Genomic DNA, 21,426 nt, shown 5'->3' on the forward strand with positions numbered 1-21,426 from the left:
GGCTGGACACGCGCCCATCTCGGGAGATGCCACCCCAGCAGCCACCAGCACTGCCACCCCACAGCCGTCCGTGGGCTCCGGGTCCAGCAGCGGGTCGGGCACATCCTCCACCAGCGCTGGTAAGTGCTGCTGGCTGGAGCCCGGCCCCGCTGTGGCAAGGGGGCTGGGAGAAGCCCCTCCGTCTGAGTCCGTGGGGGTGATGGCCGAGGTGTCCCTTTCTGAGAAGGGCTCTGTCGCCGGCTCCATCGCGCTCAGCACCTGCGAGCTGCAGGTGACATCAAAGTCATCCAAATCTGACACGACGGCAGAGTCCGAGGCGCTGACTTCCAAGGGGGCAGTAGGTTCACACGCTTCCACTGCAGCCCCGGGGAGTTCTTCTGAATCTGGGTCTGCTCCCCCCGAGTCCAGTGGGGAGACCTGAACGTCCACCAGGACGGGGACGGCCCCATCGCCCTCGTCCTCATCCTGGCACTGCTCTTCCAGCTCCAGGAACATCTGCACCGAGTCCGTGTCGGACAGCTCGTGCACAGCGGGGCTGGCCGAGCGCTCCGAAGCCACAGCCAAGTCCTCGGCCTCGCACTGCACCGCCACATCCTCGGTGCAGCGCGTGCTGCCAGCGAGGGGGCCACAGGCACCCCCTGGGGTGCTGCAGGACTGTGAGGTCCCGGGGCTGGGGGCAGAGCTGTCCCCGGGAGCAGCAAATTGTTCCCTTTCTTCAGAAATATCTGCCAAGCAACAGCTCTTCTTCTCCTCTGCCACCAGCACAGCCTTTCCTCTCTCTGACAGCGTCGCCTCCTCCCACTCCTCCATCATTACCCAGCGCTCGTCCTCCTCAAATCTCAGCTCAGACTCAGTTTTCTCTCTGAGATTGGAGGTGATGAGAATGTTCAGTCCCGCATCCAGCAGCTCCTCGCTCAGGCACGGGGAGAGGTTGACATTTTCCACCGTGCAGTCTGACTCGGAGGCCTCCAGGGTCTCCTGGCGCCCATCGCTGAGGTTACCCTTGATGAAGTTCTTCCTGGCCCGTGGCCAGGTGGCACTGGGGAGCCGGCAAGCCCTGGCCAGGTCCCCGGCACGAGCGTGGCCATCGCCCGCGGTCAGCAGGGGCTGGCGCTCATCCGCGGCACCACCGTAGCCGTCTGCTGCAAACTGCATGGCTGTCAGAGCCTCCGCCGTGCCGGATGATTTGGAGACGTGCTCCAAAGTGAGAGACTCGGACATGGGCTCGCCGTGGTCCGCCTGGCCGGAGCGCTCAGCCAGCATAGCGCTCGACTCCCTCTTATCCCGTAGGGAAGGGTTGGAGGCGCCCGCTTCCGACACCTCGCTCAGCGAGGCCCCCATCCTCTCTGCGAACTCGGTGAAGTTGGGCGGCATGAACGACTTCCACGACCGCCGGTTCACGTTCTCCTTCCGCTCGGGGTTCGGCCGCCTCCGGGGTGGAGCTGGCGCCGGCTTGGAGACGTCGCTGCTGAGCTTCAGCGCGTCGAAGATGACCCGCTCGTCCAGCTTCTTCGCCTCCGGCGCCCTCGACTCGAACACGTTGGCGGCTCCCAAGGTCCCGTTGCTGGAAATGGTGCTGCCGTCCCCCTTGCCGAGGGTGCTCTTTGAAAGCTGGTTGAGCTTTGAGCCCTGATCGATTTGCTCGTTGATTCTCATCGTGTCGTATATCGACCGCTGGGGCACGTAGCAATCCTCTATGTAGCCATCCTCCTCCTCGCCCTTCCCCAGGCAAGTGCGGTTCTGCCGTAAACAGTCTGGCCTGCTCAGTGGTTTGCCCATGCTCTCGCCCTTACGGATGACGAAACCGCCCCGTCAACCCTGCGCGCGGCACCGCAGGGAGCATCACATCTCGGGCAGGTCCCAAGCCCACGGCGGGCGGCCGGGGACGACGGAGCGGTGCTAGGGGGTCGGGAGGCTCTGCCCGCAGCACTGGGGCGGCTCAGCAGCCCGATTGCGGGGTGCGAGCAGCGGAACAGCACATCTCATCCCCGGCCCCCCCAAAAAGCCATCCGTCAGCGAAAACCATCCGAGGGCGGCAGCTTCGACAAATATTCCCGGTGACCGTTTGCGAAGGGAGCCGCGGAGTTTGAGGCCGTTAATTTATCCCGGGTGTCCTTCTTTAACAACAAAGGCGCTGCTGGTCCGGGCCGCTCACGTATCGCAGCCCGGGCGCCGCGCGGCTCCTCACATTCCCTGCCCAGCTCCAGTCCCGTGGAAGTCCAGCTGGTCCGAATTAGCCTCTCCCCCCGACTCTCGTGTTTTCATTTGAACTGAGCTTGTCAGCGGATATTCGTGCAAGTTTAAACACAGGAAGTTCTTCATTCAGGGCAAACTCGGAGGCTTCCTGCCTCAAAAACATGATGGCATTGTTGTTCCCTTCGCCCCACCGCGCCTTCGCGCCCGGGGCCACCGAGCCCCGGCGTTGCTCCCCGGCCGGGCTGCTCCGGCGGCGGGCTGCTGGGGCTGCCGGGGCTGCCGGGGCTGCTCTTTTCCTTTTTTTTTTTCTCCCCAGGAAAAAAAAAAATCGGCTGGAAAACGCATCCAAAAATGGAAAGGGGCCGGATCGCCACGAATTCCCCCAAGTTCCCGGGAGCCGGCGGGGGGGACGGGGAGCAGCTGCGGCCGGTGGTGGCGGCGGCGGCGGCTTCCTCCTCCTCCTCCTCCTTCCTCCTCCTCCTCCTCCTCGTCCCGGCCCGGCCCGCACTAACTTTCGCGGCGGCCGGCGGCGGGCAGCGGGGGCTCCGCACCGCCGGGCGGCCCGGCCATGGCGGGGGAGCGGCGGGGAGGGCTCGGGCCGGCCCGGGGGCGGCGGGGCCAGCGCGGGGGCCGGGGCCGGGGTGGGGAGGAGGGGGGGGGCCGGGGCCGCGCTCCCCTTCCCCGCCGCTCGCTCTCGCCCTTTTGTGCGCGGCTTCAGCGGCCGGGCCGGGCGCGCTGCCGCCCCCGCGGGTACCCCGGGGCCGGTGCGTGGGGCTGCATGGCGCGGCGGGGCCCCCGCTGCCGGTGCTGCCGGTGCTGCCGCTGCTTCTGCCGGTGCTGCCGGTGCTGCTGCTGCTGCCGGTGCTGCTCCGCTCCTCGCCGCGCAGCCGGTGGAACAAAAGAACCGAGCCGAGCCGAGCCGAGCCGCCGCACGCCGCGGCCCCGCCGCCGCCGCCGCCGCTCGCTGCCAGCACCGGGCTCCCGCCGCGCCGCCAACTCCGGCGGGGGGCGGGCGGGGGGCGGCGGGGCGGGGAGGGGAGGGGAGGGGAGGGGAGGGAAGGGGCGGGGGGAGGCAGCGCCGCCGCCCCCTCCCCGAGAGCCGCAGCCTCCCCCCCCCCGCTCCGCTTCTCCCCTCCCCGAGTCCCGGAGCTGAGCCCGGTGGGGGTTTATTTAATTTAATTTAATTTTATTTTTTTGGGGGGTGGGGGGTGGGGGGGTTACCGGGGGGCGCTCCGCCGGTCGCCGGCAGCCCCCGGTCCCCGCCCCGCCGGGGTGGCTCCTCCTCCGGGGGGAGGCGGCAGCGCAAATCCCCCGACAAAGAGCAGCAACGCCCTGCCTCGGCGGCTGCCCCCCCCCCCGAGCCCCGGCCGCTTTTGTCCGCGGAGGGGCCCGGCCGCCCCCGGAGCCCCCCCAGCACCGCGGGCGGCTCGGTCCCGGAGGGACCCCCTCCGGGGAGCCCCGGGCCGGGCGGAGCGGCGCGGCCGGGCACCGGGTACCCCCTTCATTCGCTTCCCTTCCCTTCCCCATCCCGGTGCACCGGGCTGCCCCCCCCCCCCCCCCGGCACAAAGAGCCGCCGCCGCTCTGGTCGCCCACCGCTGAGCCCCGTGCCTCGTACGGCCGAGGAGCTGGAGCCCAGAAGAGCCGAAAGGCCCGATTTCCTGATTTTTCGGGCGTGCTGCAGGTGCCTGCTGCCTCCAAAACCACGGGGACTCGAGGCAGGAGCTCAGGGCACGGCTGGGGGGGCCCGAGCCCCCCGCAGCCCACGGGCAGCAGCCGCTTGCTTTAAAGGGGGGGCAAACAGCAGCGAGCAACTGCTCCAGCACCACGCTCCCAGGGCTGCTTCTCCCCCCCCAAAATGATGGAAACGATCGTTTTGCAAAGGAGGAGGCTGCCAGGGTTATAAAACGCCCGTTTCATTGCCTGAAGCACCCAGCTGAGCTGGTTGCAAACAACCTTTGGAAACCCTTTTCCTGTAACCCTGATAAAACAGGAGCGAGGAGAAGAGCTGGGAGCTGGGGGAGCTCCTCGTGCATCCCACGCCGTCCCTGGGCCCTCCCGTACAGATGCACGGGGCTCAGCTCGGGGCCCAGCTCTTTATCCTTCGGGGGTCCAGCCCCCGGTGCAGGTTTTGAAGGGGGCACAGCTGAAACAAGGCGGCAGGGGTGGCCGTGCCATGGCAGGGCAGCCGCACGGCTCCCGCTGCCCCTCGGCTGCAGCGGGACCGTTACCGCTCCGGGGCCCCTCCGCCAGGAATCCCAGGCATCCAGGCCGGGGGCGCGGAGGCTTTTTTGTTCCACTCCTAGGAACGAGCTCGACGTGGAGCTGCCGGCTTCACAGCCAGAAATTCTTTTCCTATTTCCTCATAAAGTCACGTGCCAAAAGCAAGCCAAGTCTTCCCCTAACACATCTCCCCCGCCTGCCCCCCGTCTCTAAAACCATTAGGGAAATATCCAGCAAGTCCTAAAGCCAATTAAAAACCTGCCGTGTGCCTGGCCTGAAGACCTGAGCTGGAGCTCGTGCAGGTTCCCCAAGTCACCGGCCGGTCGGCATTAAGCCACCAAGCGCCACCACCGGGGACAGAAGTCACGGGGCTGAAGGGGGCCGGGGAGCACAAGCCTGGCTCCAGGGTGCGAAGGAGGGACAGGGCAGGGCGCAGAGGTCCTGTTTGAATTTCTGTCCTTTCTGCTGTCTGAACGGCTCTGGTATGTGGAGCCCTGCCAGCAGCGATCTCTGTTACTGAAATAAACGCCTGATAGAGCTTCCAGATTCGCAGCCCCGGGGGCTCAGGGGAGCGCGGCTGCTGGTCTCACAGAGAGCCGGACCCGTGGTTTGGGGGCAAAGGACTGGAAGGGCCACACCAGGACCCCGAACGTGGCTGTGGTTTAGTTCACAAATCCTCTCTGAGCAGCCTCACTGAGCCAGGCACAACTTTGGGTCCGAGGCTGGGGATGCTGGCGCCACTCTTGGTCCCTGTGGGGACAGCGGTGCTGGCAGTGGGCTGCCCCCTGCCAAGGTGCTGCGAGGGTGCCACCGAGCAGGGCACGGGCACCCAGAGCCACTGCCTCCCCCGGAAACCTGCTGGCCTGAGGGTGAGGAACCTCTGCTAAACCCCCCAGAGACTGTTCCAGACTTGCTCGAGTTAGAGAGGCCCCCAGAGCGACCTGCTCGAAGGGGAAACATCCCCGTTCGTCCCCCAGACCCACACTTTTCAAGCCTTCCTCCTATGGGCACCGTCTCCGGGGCGTGGGGACCCTCCCGTGGCCGCGTGATGTCTCCTGTTTACGCCTGCATCGCATCCTGCCCGCCGCCGCGGCGGCTGTTTACACGGGGAAGCAGTATTTGGAAGCCGACGTATTTTTAGCTTTCTTTTAATGCGTCTCAGCAGCTGGAAATGAGGGACCTGCGCTGGGAGATGATCAAGAGCCCAGAGACAGCTCCAAACCGCTGACGGACACGTTGCTAATGAGCCTGGCATACCACCGAGCACCTTCCTCATCCTCGGGGCTCCTCTAATCCTCACCCTGCTGCCAGGCGCCAGCTCCATGTGCCCTGCCCGTCCTCGCCGAGCCTCTCCGGTGGCAAGGGGTGGAGGGCAGAGAGCTCCTGGCTTGGCCCGGTGGGGTTTGCTGAGCAGCCCCGGGGATGGGTGCACGGGGTCCTGGCAGGGGGACGAGCCCCATGCTGCCACCTGAAGCTGCTTTGAGGGGACTTGGAGGGGTTCAGACCCCGTCAGACATCACGATGAGAGCACAGCGCTGCACTGCATGCACCCGGCATGGGCCTTACAAGCAGCTCTTTAGGTTTCACTGAGATTTCTGCTGGGGAGGCGGGGAGCTTGTGCCTTTTAGTCTTTGCTGCATTTGTCATTGAGTTCTGAGATTTCTTTATCTCCCTTTCAGTGCTGTTGCTCTCCTCCTAAACTCGCTTCTTTTGCCAAATCTCTGGAATTGGCGTTTCTGCGCGTTGCAAGGTACGCGGCGCTGCGTGGGCAAGCCCGGAGCCTGCAGCATGTTCCAGGCGCCCGCGCCCGGCTAATCCCATCCGACCGTGCCGCGCTGCGGCTCCTCCATCCACTGCGCTCACAGCCGACTTCAAACCGATTTCATGTCGGGCCTCAGCCACCACGCAATCCCCCTCTTCAGAGCCAGAAGGGTTTCGTGATGCGAAGTGTGCCTTTCAAGCAGCGATTTGCATCCTGCAACCCATCAGGTCTCTGGCATCCGCAGACACCTCGCAGGGCTGGTGGAGGCAACCCACCTCCGTGGGGTCTGCACGGCCGCAGGAAAGCGGTCAGGGCAGGGTTGGAAACCAAACTCCTGGAGTAACCTTCTGCAGGTTGGACGTGCGGGTGCAGGGAGCACCAAATTTCTCGTTGTTTCTTTAGCAAGGGTGCAAGAGCTTCACTGAAGCGCTTTTCTGCAAAGCAGCCAGCATAGATATTGGTATAAATAACTCCTGAGCGGAGCCTGGAGCCCACATGTTACAGCAGCGATCAGACTCAGCCCTACAACTCGCCGTTCTGCACGCAGTTGCTGCGGAGCCCGGTGCTCCCACGACGCCCATCTGCGCAGCACCGAGTGCCCCGAGGCACCCTGCAGGGACCGAGAGGGGAAGGCAGAGCCCCGTGCCCACGCTGCAGCGCCCGCTCCTGTCCTCAGCCCCCCTTTTTCCCTGCAAATCCCCCCCGTGGCTGTCCCTGAGCAGGGGGCAGCGGGGAGAGGCACGGGACAGGGCGGTGAATCAACAGCTCCGCAGGCTGTGTAGGAAGTGAGGTAAGTGCGTTATCATCCCGAGAATCCTCTGGATGGGAGACATTTTAAATCACTCCTTCGGCAGAAGAATTGGCAATTGTTCTGTGCGCGCTGCGGTGACTAATCCGAGTCCGAGCCGTTCCCCACGCGAAGTCTGCGTCTGCTCCAGCCTCTCCCTGTCCCTGTCCCCGGCAGAGGATGGGGACAGCCGGGTGTTGGGGGCAGCCACGGCCCGGATTCTTGCCCTCCTCTGCTTGGCCCTCACAGACCATTGCTTCCACCCTCCTGGCTCTCCAGGGCTCACGCAAAGCCGGTATTTTTAGTGTCTCCTGGAAACCCTGCGAAGTGTCACCACCACCAATTAACGAACCCTCCTCTGGACGAGGACAGGCCCTTGCCCATCTCCCCTGGTGCAGGCTGGCAGGGAGCTGGCAGAAGAACCAAGGCATGCACAAGTGGGTGGCTTTGGAGCACTGACCCGAGCTGACTCCTGAAAGGGTCCGTTTGATCACAGCATAATTGTTTTATGGTTAAAAAAAAAAGAAAAGAAAAGCCTTGTAAAAGCTTTGCTGCGATTTGGTCAGTCTCAGCAGCTCTCAGCTTCCCTCTCTTGTTCCCAGCTCGCATGGACACACGAGATCTGCTCCTGAAGCTGCCTGCAGGTTGCCACCTTCCCAGTGACAACTCAAGGTCAAAACTCAGCCACCGCCTCCTGACGAACGGGCGCGCACCGGCGAGGCTCCCGTCGGGGAGGACAAGCTCCAGGTACAATTTGCTCTTCCCTTATTTGAGGTGAATTCCTTTCCAAGGAATGAGAAGGCTGCGTGCTGCAGGAGCCACTCGGGCTCAAGTGTCTCTTCTGTGACCGTGTTTGTTTGCAGGGCTGCAGATTAGCGGGGCAGAGGCGCGGGGCGAGCAGCGCCAAGTGCCACCAAGGTGCTGCAGCTCCGGCGGGGACCGCGCCCCGGCGCCCAGCAGGTTTATCACCCCTTTTCCAAGCAGGGAGATGGTGCCTTTAAGGCAGCTTACCAGCTGTCAGAGAGGAGGCATTTTTGCGTGTGTTGCTGATGCTCAAAATACTAGGCAGAGATACTTTAAGTAGGCCTGGAAAGCGTTCAACAAGAAGACACCGCCGCGCAGCCTGTCCCCGCTCCCAGCCCCATCCCTCCCAGCTGCTCGGGACGGGACGACTGCAAGGAGCCACGCGCATTCCTCTGGGGGCACATAAGGGTTAAAAATACCACCGGGGGCTGCGAATCGTCCCCTCTGCCACCGCCCCAGCTGGGTCCACAGCCCTTGGACCCGCAGCCCTGGCACGGCGGCCGATTTTCCTTTGCACATCTTTGGGAGCAGCTCAGCAGTGGCAGAGCAGATCACAGAGCAGGGGACAGAGCCTGACTGATGGTCCCCGAGGCCTGGAGGTGTGTGCACCTGGTCTTGTACAGGAGGAGCACAAAACACTGCTCACGACCACGCTCTCCCCCAGCCCGCAGAGCAGCGTGCTCTGCAAATGCAAATGGCATCAGCTCCGGGAGAGAAGCCACCCGTTTCAGTCAGCCTGCAAACTAACCCACAAAGCGCAGAGCCAGGCAGCCACAAACCCCTGCCCGTGTCTGTCCCTGCCACCGGTTCCCCTTGCAGTGACAACAGTTTCTTTTTCCAAGCAATCGAAGCTCCGAAGAAAGCAGATGCTGTCCTGCCTCGACGTGGGGCTGCAATGAGCTCACTGCTCCTCATTGCTCCTTTTGCTTAGGGTGACGTGGGGAGGGCCCGGAGCAGAATTAGAAAGAGCAGCATCTGAATGGGAAGATGACTAATGCTGCTCAGGTCTTCACTCACTAGCTGCATCACCACTCCTGGGATTTCTTTCCCTGCCTTTTTTTTTTTTTTTTAAATAGACAAAGGGGTTCTGCAGGCACGAGGGCTGAGGGCTGCGTGGGCCCTGGACGACCTGACCTGCTCTAAAATAAAATGGGAGCGTGCCACAAGTTAGTGCTGTCCAAGGGTCCTCCCTCCCCCCGTCCTCGAGCACAAAAGCTTTATTGGCACGAAGCAGCCTTGCCTAAGCACAGCACGTTGAGCAACCCTGCCTTCAAATCACCTCCCCAAAAGACCGGCTGCCGGAGGAGCAGCGGGGAGCTGGGCTGTGGGGTGCCCCGGCACGCTGTGGGGTGCTCGGCCCTCGCTCCTGGGGGGCTCTGGTGGCTCAGAACCACCCCCGGCATCCTGCCAGCCCTCCCAGTACAGCCGGGATCGGCTGCGGTGGTGATGCCTTCGTGCGGCTCGGCGCTGCTCCCTGCATGGCTGGGGCTTGGGGCGAGATCCCGGGAGCGCCGCCTGTGCCAGCCGCGGCAGGTCCCGGCTCGCCGGCATTCCTGCGCCGTGCCCCCGCACCCGGAGCAGCTGCAGGAGGGGGGTGCTGGCTGGGAAGGGGCTCGGCCGTTCCCTTCCTCGTCCCCTGTCACCCACGGTCCAGCTGCGTCCGGAGGCACAGAGGCATCCTCCTCCCATCCTCCTCCCCCTTCGGCATCTGCACCGGGGCAAATGTGAAAGCGACCGTTTGGCTGTGGCGACAGGTCTGATGCTTTTTTCCTGGGTTTCAGCTGGGGTAAAGTTCCTCAGACGCATGCAGAAATCATTTCTGGACTGCAAGGCCAAGGGGGAACGAAGGCACTGTGCCCAGCTTCTGCACTCATCCCCAGCATGGGGAGGAAAGCCTTCCCCAGAAGTACAGAGCCGCTCTGGCACGCTACTGCAGGAGGGGCAAAGGCTGCTTTTCACTCCCAAGCCTTGTTCTATGCTGTAGTGAGCCAAAAAAACGCTCGCACCTCTGACCCAGGGAGCTGTGCGTTACTCTGCTCTATTGGTGAATCAGAAAAATGAGAGCTTGTCCAGAACCAACGCGGTGAATCCAAACAGGATCCCAGCTCACTATTCAAAATCATCAGTGCTAAGTACCAGACAGGCTTTGAAAGAAGAGTTCAAAATCCAGCGTGTAAAATGTAAGCAGCAAGTAAACAAAACCAGGCAGATGTCTCCCAAACCCACCGGAGAATGCAATTCCATCGCCTTGCCAAGGCCCAGGCTGACAGATGCGCTTTGGGCAGGTGGGACAAGCCCATGCCTGGGGCTTTCTGGCACCGCCATGGCAAAAGAGCAAACTACAACTCTCCTTTATCCTCAGCACAACTTTGGCTTCCCAATCTTTGGGAAAAAGGACTGAAATTCTGGCTCTTCTGGGTCAGAGGTTGCCGCTGCATGAGGGCAGGCTTCGGAGAAAACCCCAACGTCTCCGCGTGACCCCGCGTCGCTCCTCCGCACCCAGGGAGTAATTCCCCTGGGGAACTCTGCTGTTTGCTAAACTGAATCAACATAGCTGTTATGTTTAGTAACATTTCGACTGTGGCTCATTTGATTTCAGTCATTAAAATTTAATATTACTGTGAGCTTTGAGAAAACCAAGCCGACAGCAGAGAGGGCGGAGGGGGAAGAAGCGCCCCAGCCCGCGTGCTCCCAGCAGCAGCTCTCGCTGGTGGCTGCCTCGTGCCAAAGAGCACAACGCGCTGTGTGACGCTCGTGGAGATGGCACGGAAAGGACTTTCCTGTTTTTAGTACCCGTTTATACAAAAAAGGGCTCCTCAGAGAGCTTGCGTGTGTTTACTGCTCTTGCAAGCGATGCCAAGCCAGCCTGCTCTTCTCTGAAGTGAAACCACGGCCCGTGCCCCTGCACCGTCTGCTCCTATGCCCGCGAGCTCCAGCAGCACCGTGCCCTATGATGGAGCTGAAGCATCTCATGGGGTGAAGCAATACCCGTCAGGATGTCCACATAAGCACAGCCTCCAACCCTCAGAGATGCCTCTCAGCTGCACTTATCTCAGCATAAAATGAGGTGGTGAACAAGATGCCACCTTCAGGACTCTTCCAGCCGGGGTTCTCCCAGCCCTCTACCAGCCCCAGCAACAATCCTCGACCAAGTTATTGGGGCCCAGGGAAGGCTCTTCCCCTGTGGGGCAGCTCATGGAGTGTTTGCAGGCAGGAAAAGAAAAATATGTGGGAAGTGTCGAGTATAAGCTGCTTCAGAAGTCATCTGCCTTGGCCTCAGCCAGCCTTCAATACCTCTCCTTTGATTAAACGTGGACACAATGAGCCCAGAAGTGCCCACCTTTGTAAGGGCTGCCTTGGCAGTGTGCCGGGAGCCCTGGGGCCACGCCTAATTTGCATCTCATTTACACAGATGTTCATTAAAATTGATGCCTTAAGACATGCTATCTGCTCGCTCACACCCCCTGGGCAGGCAGAGCGAGCCCCTGGGGCTTCTTGCTCCTGTCCGGGGGAAGCCAGGCCTGCGTCGCCCACAGCAGCGGGGCTCAGGTGCTGAGGAACCAGAGCCCCCCCAGGGCAGTGGGGCAGAAGCAGGGACCCTGGCCAGTGCTGCCTGAACCCCTTCCATCACATCTGCCCACAGGCAGAGCCCTAAGATGAGGCTTTACCAGTATCTGCTCTGCAACGCTTGTGCCTCACATAACAGAGCCTGCTCTCTGGACAAACCATGCACGGGAGGAACGCTGCCACGTACCAGCACCATCCACCATCGCCTCTCCCCCACGTTGTCCTCAGGCATTACACAGCACAACCCTATGCTCACTGCCACCACTTCCACTTTTCCCACAAAGCTTTCCACGAACCAAGACCCCGCCGCGGGCTGCAGGTCTCCCTCCCGGCCCTCACACACATGGCCCCGGCCCCGCTAGGCCTTGTGTACTGCACGGACACTGCGCCAGTTACACAGACCAGGAAATCCTTTTTGGATATATTTGCTGCAAAGCAGCTGTAGGGTGTTCAACACGGAAATTAAGTCCTTCCTAAGCAATGCAAGTTTAATGCAGAAGGCCGCCCAGCACAAGAGATAACCGCAACACAACCACGTAAGCTGGAGTTCGCCCTGTTAGCAACGCTGCTGAGCTTTTTTGGACGGGCAGCCCTCAAAGCAGAACTACCCCGTCCTGGTGAGGGGTTCACAGAGCTGCCAAGTGATGGAACGGGATCAATTAGCCATGAGATGAAAAGCAAATGGCTGTAAAAATGCCTCCCCCTCCCGCCCGCCACGATCACCAGGAAACGGGCAGCCAGATGTAAATCAGCCCAATCATCAGCTCCCGAGCACATCGGTAATACAAGTTTCACAGCGAGAGAGTTCCTAAGCAGTATTAATGTAATTAATGTAGTGTAACAGCATGACCCAATAACACAGCACTGTATTTAAAAAAATCAAACACAATCAACTCTTTTCTCAACATTTCCTGCAAGCCTTGATGGTCCTGAACAGATCTTTGCTGGAAACATGAAAAGCCCACAATAAAAATCATCTCTGCTTGGTTTCTTTCCCCGTGTGTCCCCCTTCTCCCACAGCTCATCTCTGGCTTTATTTGCACCCAAGGACCCCCAGATGGACATACATGTGTCCCACAGAGCTGAACAATAAGTGGGAAGGGTGGGTCCGGTAGAAAGGCCTATAGGATGAGCTGATCTGGACGAGGCTCTCAGACAACACCAACAGCTCAAACAGACTCAAAAACATTCCTCCCTCCCACAAAACGTAAATACCAACCACCTCCAAAAGCCCAGGGGGTGCTGGCATATCAACATTACACACCACAAGAACAGGGAAAAGAATTTTTTCTGCCAGCCACAAAGCCTTGTCTCTTCCTTTCACTGCAGACTATCAAGTCCAGCAGTTGATTTTATATTCCCCAGAGCAACAGTAATCTACTGCACCCAAAATGCCGACCTAGCAATGAACAACTGTCACAACAGCTTGAAGAACAGAGGTCCTACAAAAAAAGACCACAACACTAGAGAGAGCTTCTAACACCGAATGCCATTTAAGAAATGCTTTAGCATAAAGACTTACCTTGAAGTCTGCCAACTGCTGGTTGATGGTTTCAACCTCTGTTCCCACCACCCACTGCAAGGCCTCGTTCTCCTCTGCTGCCGTTGTCATGTGGGTCAGCTCCTTCAGCCTGCTGTAAAAGTCCTCGACACGCGACAGGGTCGTTTCTACCTGCTCCTGACGGTTCTTGCCTCTCTCAGTCAGTTTGCTGCACTGTTTGTTCAGCGTCTCCAATTCACGTTTCAGTCCTAATAAATCAGGGCTCCCTTCATCCTCGAGCATTTTCTTGCATTCACTTTCAGAAGCCTCAATGTCAGACTTCAGCCTGTGGAGCTTGCCCAGGAACGTACGAACGTCCTCTGCTTGGGACTGAAGGCTGTCAGAGTCTCTCCCGATGGGGCCCATGCTGTCTAGCTCATCATCGAGATCTGCCAGTTGAGAGAACATCTCCCTGACCCGACTACTGAACTGGCCGATCCCTTCAAGTTTGTTTTCCATGAGCACACAGCACTCATTTACTTTCTGCTTCACAGCTTTAAAGTCCTCCTGAGCCACCTCAGCTTGGTTTAATAGCTGAGAACAGTCAGACCCATCCGGGGCATCTTCTACTAGACCTTGAGTGAAGTTTTTCAGATAATCCACTTGTGGTTCCAGGGCATGCAGCACCTCCTGCTGGGCCCTGAGCTTCTCCAAGTTCTTGTTGCTGCAGGCTTGTGGCCCGAGTGCATCAAAGATCTCCAGCTGGTGCTTTGCCCCTTCCAGCTTCTTCTCGATGTTCTTGAAGCTCTCTTGGAACTCCTTGAGCCTCTGGGACATTTCGTCAAGGGAGCCCGTCTTGGCTTGCAGCTCTTCTGTGATGGCATCCATCTTCTGATTGATCCCAGCCTTCTCGTCCCGAATGTCATCCTCATCAGTCTGAGAAGCATCGATCAGGATGTCAGCAGCGCTGTTCAGCATCTCCAGCAAGGAGCGGCGCTTCTCCACGTCGCTCAGCATGGCCTTTGATCTCAGGAGAGTTGCTTCCAGCTGCACCGGATCCAGAGTCACTTCCAGCTCTGACATCTTTGCCTTGCAGTCCTCCACCCAAGGAAGGAGGTCCTCTGTGTGCCGCTGGTACTTCTGAGCTTTCTGCAAGCAGTCCTTGAGCTTAGAGTGTCTGTCAGCAGCCTGTTTGCTGAGCTCTTCCCAGTGTGTTTTGAGGCTGACCAACTGGTTTTGGAGAGTGGTCTTCTCCTCCCCAGGCTGGACAGAAAGCAGCAAAGATTCTCCCTCAGCTACGATCATCTCATAGGACCCGCTGTGTTGGTTGAGACTCTTCTGGAACTCCTCTTGTTCCTGAATTTGGCTCTGTAGCCTCTCAAGTTTAGCAGAAATAGGTTGGCTCTGAGCTTGCTGGCACAGTTTGTCATCTAGCCAGGTCCTGAGTTCATCAAACATATGCTGGAACTGCTGGGAACTTGCAAGCGCAGTCTGCAGTCGGTTCATCCGGTCGGCTGGAATGGAAATAAGATTAGAACGCAACAATTAAGCTGGAATCAAATAAGCAAAGTGCAATTATTTAAAATCATCTCAGATGCACCAACTGTGTTTTGATTATCAGGAAGGAGATTTCCATTGCATCACCATCATTTTTGCTCACCAGTTCATGTATTTCTTTGGAAGTATTAGGTAATGATAATGCAGTAATCTCAGTTCTCCCGAGCAACTTCTAAACACAACCTCTTAGAAACCCGAAGGGGAATCCCAAGATTAGAAGGCAGCCACTGCACCTTCTCTACTCCCCATTCTGAAGTTAGAGACCTTTTTTTTGAACAAAGCCTGCCTGGCTACTATGTCCAGGAGTGAGAAGTCTCCTCTGCTTAGTGCCGCTTTAAACACCCACAAAGCACCCCGCTAAAAATGATAAATAGTCCTTCCCTTATTATTCCTAAAAACCCAGTGATGGGTGAACCCTGTGGCAAAAACCAAGGGGCAAAGTTCAACACCTTGTAACCAACTTCTCCATGCTGTCTCACCTGCCAGGTCTTCCAGCCCTTTGAGAGGAAGAGCCACGGTCTCCAGACGTTTCCTAAGCTCATCTTTCAGATACTGCTCCCCGATCAGAACAGACAGGTCATCACAGAGGGTCTGAGCCTCTGTGATCTCCTCTTCCAGCTGCTCCAGGTCCGAGCGGATCTCACTGGTTTCCTCCAGCTGCTGTTTCACGGCATCAGGCTGCGTGCTGACGGCAGACTGGCTGCTCAGGCGCTGCCCAACCGCCTTCACCTTCTCGGAGAGGCCCTGCAGGAGCTCCTGGTACTGGGTACTCTTCACTATGGCTTGATCAATTTGGCTGGAGCGGGAGTTGAGGCGTTCTGTTAGCTCGGACCATTTCTGATTAACCCCTTGGAGCTCTTCCCGCACCTGGTTAGTGGATGGAGAAACATCTCCAGGGCCAGTTAGGATGCTCTGAGCTGCCTGGTTGAGCTGCTCATGCTGTTGTCTGCGAGCTTCAAATTCCTTCAGCATAAACTGGAACAGAAATAACATGAAAATGTTTGCGTAAAACTGACAGCTCTGAGTACACACAGTCAAAACAAACCAGACCTCCAAGGGTTTTATCCAGCCCACAGAATCACTAGGAGCAAATTGACATGTTCCTGGGGTGGGACAGCAGTTGGGCAAGGGATACAGTGATTTATTGTGACCTTGTAACTTAAAAAGCTGGGAGGGGTCTGAGACTCCAGTGACAGAGCATTCTGCTCTCTCTCTTATTTGTCCTACTGCTGTGTAATGTAACGTAAACCAGTTAGATGAGAAGGAAATGTAATTATGTTAACTGGGGCATTTTACTTTATGCTGAGGCCGGTTACGGACATGTTAGTATTTGGAAGCAGTAGGCAGGGAACTGGCTGCCAGGCAGTGCCCCAGGTGGAGGGGCAGCATTAGCAAGTCCTGCAGAGCATCAGCACAGGTCTTGTTTAAAGCAATTTTGCTCCCCAGGAGGGGCCAAGTGATTCACTGATGAGTCAATCCAGTGCAGGGAACTGAGTTCAAGCACTGCACCCATCTCACGTTATTCACAGCAGTCTGCAGTCAGTGGGGTTTGGTGGACTTGGAAGAGGAGCCCTGAGATCTCCCACCTCACCCAGTGGAAGCGACACCCTCCTTCCTTGTCCCTAACTCACCGTGGGGACATGTGCACAGCCCCCAGCTCACCTGGACCTGCTGCTTCTGTGCATTCAGCATGTTCGGGTCGATGGAGAGGGGTCCCAGCACGCTCATCATGAGCTCCTTCTCCATCAGCCAGGGCCGCAGCTGCGCCTCGGCAGCCTGGAAGCTGGCCAGTTGGTTCGCAGACTCCTCCAGCTTCTGCTGCCGCTCGGCCGTTGCCTGGCTGGCTCGCTCCCACCTGCAATCTGAAGCAGCGGCTGCGTTGGTGCTGGTCGTGCTCCCCCCCACCAAGAAGGTTTTTCAGCCTCCCCGTGGTTCACCCGACACGGGAAACCTCCTCAGCATTTCTAGCGTGGCTCTATTCACTCTCCATCTAATAAGCCATTACCCATTTCTAATGGCTACGTGGTCTTGAAGCTCATAGAAAAAAACCTCGCAAGCAGGATTTCTGCAATCTAGTCACTACTGCCACGAGCTCGTCTGACCTTGGGTGAGCCATCTCACAGCTCTGGCTCAGAAACCAGCTCCGATAAATGAGGATACTCTCATGTGTATCAGTCCTCAAACAGCACATTCAGATCTCCTGGACGGAGAACTCCGTAAATGCGTTCCTGCTATTTCAAAGAAGAGAATCTCTGGGCTTCTTTTTAAATACACAGTCTTGTTTAGTCAACATTGCATTACCTAGGATATCCTTGCTAATGACTAGAATTTTATATCAAGCAGTGAAGCTTTTAATCAAAGTAATCAACTCGTGCTGCTAATCTTTTTTTTTTTTTTTTTTCTTTAGAGGTAATTTAAGGAGGCAAGTCTTTAAAATATACATCCATCACAGAGATTTCATTAATCATGACAGTGCTCATCTCTGGAACACCTTGTACACCAGACAGCTTGGAGATAAGTTCGCTATTTACTGAATTTTAATTAGAAGTGACTCTGTTCTGCTGTGACTTTGGAATCGTCCTGCAGTCCTGAATCACTTCTAACGTAATGTTTCAAGACAGAAGCCTCACTAGAGTGCTTCAGGCACTTACTCAGGTCTTCCTGCATCTTCTTCCAGTTTGGTGCTTCCGGAGAATCTGGATATTTCTCCAGCAAGCCAGAAAGTGCCTCCTTTACCTTCTGGATCTTTTCTGATTTCTGTTCCAATTCAGCCAGAAATGCCTGGAATACAATCATTTGAACTTCTTTAGAGACAGTGCAAAAGAATAACATCACCAAGGAGGAATGAAGCAGGAGCTACAAGCTGGAGTTGAACAGTTTCTGTTCTTTGCTCTTCATTAGCAGGATCATGAGCTAGCTTGGCTGCAAGAGCAGAACAGAGGGAGATTGCTTCCCAGAGAAGCTGGGGTGGCCCAGCAGCAAGGGCTACAGATAAGTGCCTCTCCTCTGAGCCAAATGCCTGAGAGCAACAGGTCTGAAACCAAGAGGGTTGAGCTCAGCGTGCCGGCTCCTGCTCCACGGACCCACCCGCGTTCCCTTCTTGGGAAAGCCCCTCTGCAGCCCAGGGCAGATCTGTGCTGCTCACACGTCTAACCTTGCTGCAATTAAGCACATCTCCAGGAAGCCTGGGGAGAAGATGCCCGATCCCAGTTGTGCTCTGGAAGAGGAGTTACCTTGTTGTGCTCGGCCTGGGCTCTCATCGTCTCCGTCTTGGTGGGCGAGGAGGAGGCTTCCAGCTCTGACAGCGTGCGCTCCTTTGACTCCAGCCACTTGAGCATGGCACTCGCCTCCTCCTGCACCTCTTGCATCTTCTCCAGCATGGCTGAGAGCTGCTGCTGGCGTTCCCGCAGCACCACGCCAAGGCCCTCGTACTGCTGGGTGACATCCGACACATCGCACTGGATCTCAGTCAGATCTGTTGCCAAAAACAGCAGCCTGGGATGAGGAACGCTGCCCACCTTACTGCACTTCACCTGGACTCTCAGGAGCTAATCTAGCCCCGGGAAGCCACAGCCAAGCACCAGCAGCAAGCAGCCGTGCGGCCATCCTGCTGCCTGCAGAGCGCTGGCAATGTCAGGCTATCAGTGCCCGGCACGCCGAGGGGCTCATCCCCTTGCACAACATTCGTGTGCTGACAGTTTGCAAACAAAGCAATCGCCTTCATGTTTGAGAGGCTGATGCAAGCTGAGCCCCACTCCTGCAATGTCACTGCCAATTCAGCGGTAAGTAACGTGACACCAAGGTATAAAGCCATTTTTATGCAGCTATTATCTCGTTGAACCGGTGAACTAACAGCAGATAACGGTCAGTAATTAAAATTGCTCTTCAAACTGAAGGGTTGGATGGCATTATAATCCCTTAGAACCAATAAATTTAATTGCAGGCCTTAAAACGATCGCCCGTTTATCAGCCCATAACACCACCTGACGGGGTGCCAGGGGTTTGTCACTGCCCAGAGCCGCCTGCTGCCCTCCCGGCTCCGTCCTTCAGCCTGACCGCTGTCCCCGGTCACAGCCACCTGCCCGTCCCGTGGCGCAGCGCTGCTCGGAATTAGGAAGCCCATTTGCAGGCTCATTTCCCTTGCTACGGGATGCTGGTGGTGTCACATTGTGACTTCTGTCTCACGGATGGAAATGCACAGCGCTGCCAGCAGGCACAGACACAACGGACAGGACACGGCCCCAGCACGCGCGTGCCGGCACAGCGCTCTCACCTTTGCAAGTGTGGTATCCGTTCACGCTGCCTACCGGCCCTCCCAGAGCGGGCAGCACAGAACCTGAGCAGAGGGGACGGGGACAGACAGAGGGACAAGACAGACGTGTTAGGAATGCGGACAGCAAGCGATGAACACCAGGCAGGGCTGCCTCCACCGCCCGGGAGCGCCGCGCGAGGAGGATGCAGCCCGGCGCGCGAGCCTGCGAACACAGCGTGGGACAACACAGCCCCCCCCGACAGAGCACGGCAGCACCAAGCACACGGACGGCGCTGGGGGGCCACTGCCTTGTGCTCATCAAGTCCGTGGGATGAGGTTCCTGCACAGCCCGCAGCACTGGGGCCACGGCTGTCCCCCCACGTCTCTCCAGACGCCCCAGAAAAGCTGCTGCCCTCACCATGACTTTGTGAATTACCGAGTGAGACTGCTGAGGCTTTATACTGCCTTCATTTAAAGAGATTAACTCCCCTAAAGAAATTAACTCCCCCATGTTCTCCTTTTCTTATGGAATGAATCTATTTATAGCTGCCTTGGTGCACAGACACGCTCTCTCTGCGAAGAGGCACCACGCACGATGCATCAGTGACCCTCTGTGGGACACACCGCAGACATCAGTTACTGTCACAGTCAAAAGGGGATTCTGCAGAAACGTCATCGAGTAAGCTTCTCTCTTTCTAACCACACATTTTAACACTTTCATGGATGTAAGGGACTGCAGCTTCCAAATGTTACCCTGGGTTTGTACAGGGGAACGGTAACCTGCGTGGCAGCCCCCTGCGCTGGTGATATCATCCAACAAGCCTCAAGAGCAGGGAATGAGCAAGCTCCAAATTAAAACTCCCAGGAAAATTTCAGGTTGGCAGCACGCACATATTGTGAACAGGTTTGGCACAGACATCAGGTCAGCTACCCCAAATGCTAGAACCTTCAGTGAGCACCAGGACACAAGATACTGGATAACGTCACTGAAACAGGAGCTGGGGTTCAGCTCACACTGCTGCCAGCTCCCGCATCCTTCACACACCCGCCTGCAGCCTTTCTCCCTAGTTTTCTTGGAGGCTTCCCACTGAACTGCAAATCAAGTTAACCCCAACAAACAAACATAGACTAAATTCCCATAAAGGCCCATCAGTGAGGGGAGTCCAGAGACTTGTTCTCATGAGTTGGAAGACATCTTTTAGTTGGGTTCCAAACAAACCAGACATAATCTCATTGCTTCATAGACGTAAAGCCAAAAAGGAGACTAGTAAATCATGTCTGAATATCAGTCTTCAATTTCATGCAGATATGAAACCCGCATTCTGGAGTTTGATTAAAACATCTCAGGCCCCAGGAGGCTGAAGCACACTGCCCTGCAGGACCCGAACCTCCTCTGCTTTGGCCGAGCATCAAGGCATGGCCATGAGCTGGGCCCGTGGCAAGCACAGGCTCCTTCAGTGCTCGTTACACTACAGCAAAGGAAGCCACACTGCCTTACCTGGCACTGGTGGGCCCAGAGCACACGGCCGATGCATAAATGCAACAACCTGACCACCGCTCTTGAGCCCCATGATACTTGGACCACCTCTGGTCCTCTAAGGTTTGTTACAGGGGAGGTAGCCCCATTTTTTGCTTGATGTGGGCTTTGAAATGATGCTTGTGGAGCAGTGAGAGCGAGCAGAGGAAGCAGGCACGGTGCCAGCTCCCTGCAATGGGTGGCGAGCAGGGCTGCGACTCACCCGCCTTGCCCTGGCTGTCGGGGGCCGTGATCTCCACGATCAGGTTCTCCAGGAGGGTCCCCTTGCGGCCGATCTCCTCCACCTGCGGCCCCTTCCCCGTCCACTCCTCCAGGAGATCCTGTTGGGAGGCAAAGGCTGCGCTCACCCGTGCTGTCCCCGATGGAAACGGGGAGCCCGGTCCCCTCCGCTGTGAGCTGGTGGCACCAGGACAGAGCTGAGAAAACAGCCCCCAGCAAACCGCCTGCGTATCGCTGGGGCACGCTGGCACATTGCAGACTGTGTGCATGGAGTGGGTGTCTCGGTGTGTATTTTTGCCAGTGGAAATCAAAGAGTAACGAGCTGTCCCCTGAGCAGTGTGTCTGTCACACCTTGTTCTCCCGCCTGCTGTTTCTGGGGGCTCCCTCCCACCCCGTGCTACCCAGCCGTGTGTGAGTGCAGTCCCACGGCTTTCTGCAGAGCCCCCGTGTGAACCTGCAGCTCGGAGCCCTGAGGCCACGGTGGCTCACAAGGATGCTGCCAGGCCTCCCAGCCCAGCCCTTGAATTGTCCTCATTTCAGGCATCGCCGGAGATGAGCGGAGGAGGCTGCCTTTGATGTCTCGCAGGGAGAAGCACTCAGCAAAAACTCGCAAATCCCCGACAAAGCAGGTGGGAAGGAGGGAAGGGAAATGAGGCTGTGCGCGGGAGGACCTTCACTCTGTTCCCTTGCCTGCACACCAGGGACCACGAGATGCCCACACAGAGGGGGCTGCAGCCCAGCAGTGAGTGCAGGGAAGCCCAGGATTACTGAGAGCATGAAAAACCTCCCAGAATACTGTTTCCTGGAATTTATTCCATGTTCCAGGGTTTTCGCACCAGCTGCCAACTTTCCCAATCTGTTTCCAGCTCCCTCTGCCCACCTGGACCTGCTGCCTGCATTTGTGCAGCTCCTGGGTGCCCAGCGAGGTCTCTGCGGGCGGCACTTTGCCCTCGCTCTCCTTCAGCCACTTCCTCACGGCTCCAACCAGCTTTCGGAATTCGTCCAGTTGCTCCTGGCAGGACGATGCATCCCTTTCTCTGCGAG

General features: G+C 57.7%; 1 protein-coding gene across 1 annotated transcript in view; it reads right to left on the reverse strand.

The window, feature by feature from the left end:
* MACF1 (microtubule actin crosslinking factor 1) overlaps window positions 1-21,426 on the reverse strand; it is a 110,466-nt gene that overhangs the window by 37,839 nt on the left and 51,201 nt on the right. The window contains exons 50-57 of the mRNA XM_082777530.1: window positions 21,263-21,419; window positions 20,366-20,483; window positions 18,648-18,710; window positions 17,608-17,849; window positions 17,026-17,155; window positions 16,037-16,236; window positions 14,854-15,349; window positions 12,860-14,331 (exon numbers count right to left, since the gene is read on the reverse strand). Coding sequence (XP_082633656.1) covers window positions 12,860-14,331; window positions 14,854-15,349; window positions 16,037-16,236; window positions 17,026-17,155; window positions 17,608-17,849; window positions 18,648-18,710; window positions 20,366-20,483; window positions 21,263-21,419 — 2,878 coding nt within the window. The remainder of the gene's footprint in view (window positions 1-12,859; window positions 14,332-14,853; window positions 15,350-16,036; window positions 16,237-17,025; window positions 17,156-17,607; window positions 17,850-18,647; window positions 18,711-20,365; window positions 20,484-21,262; window positions 21,420-21,426) is intronic.

Source organism: Aythya marila (genome assembly GCF_965140915.1).
Source record: "Aythya marila genome assembly, chromosome: 22".
Lineage (NCBI taxonomy): Eukaryota > Metazoa > Chordata > Aves > Anseriformes > Anatidae > Aythya > Aythya marila.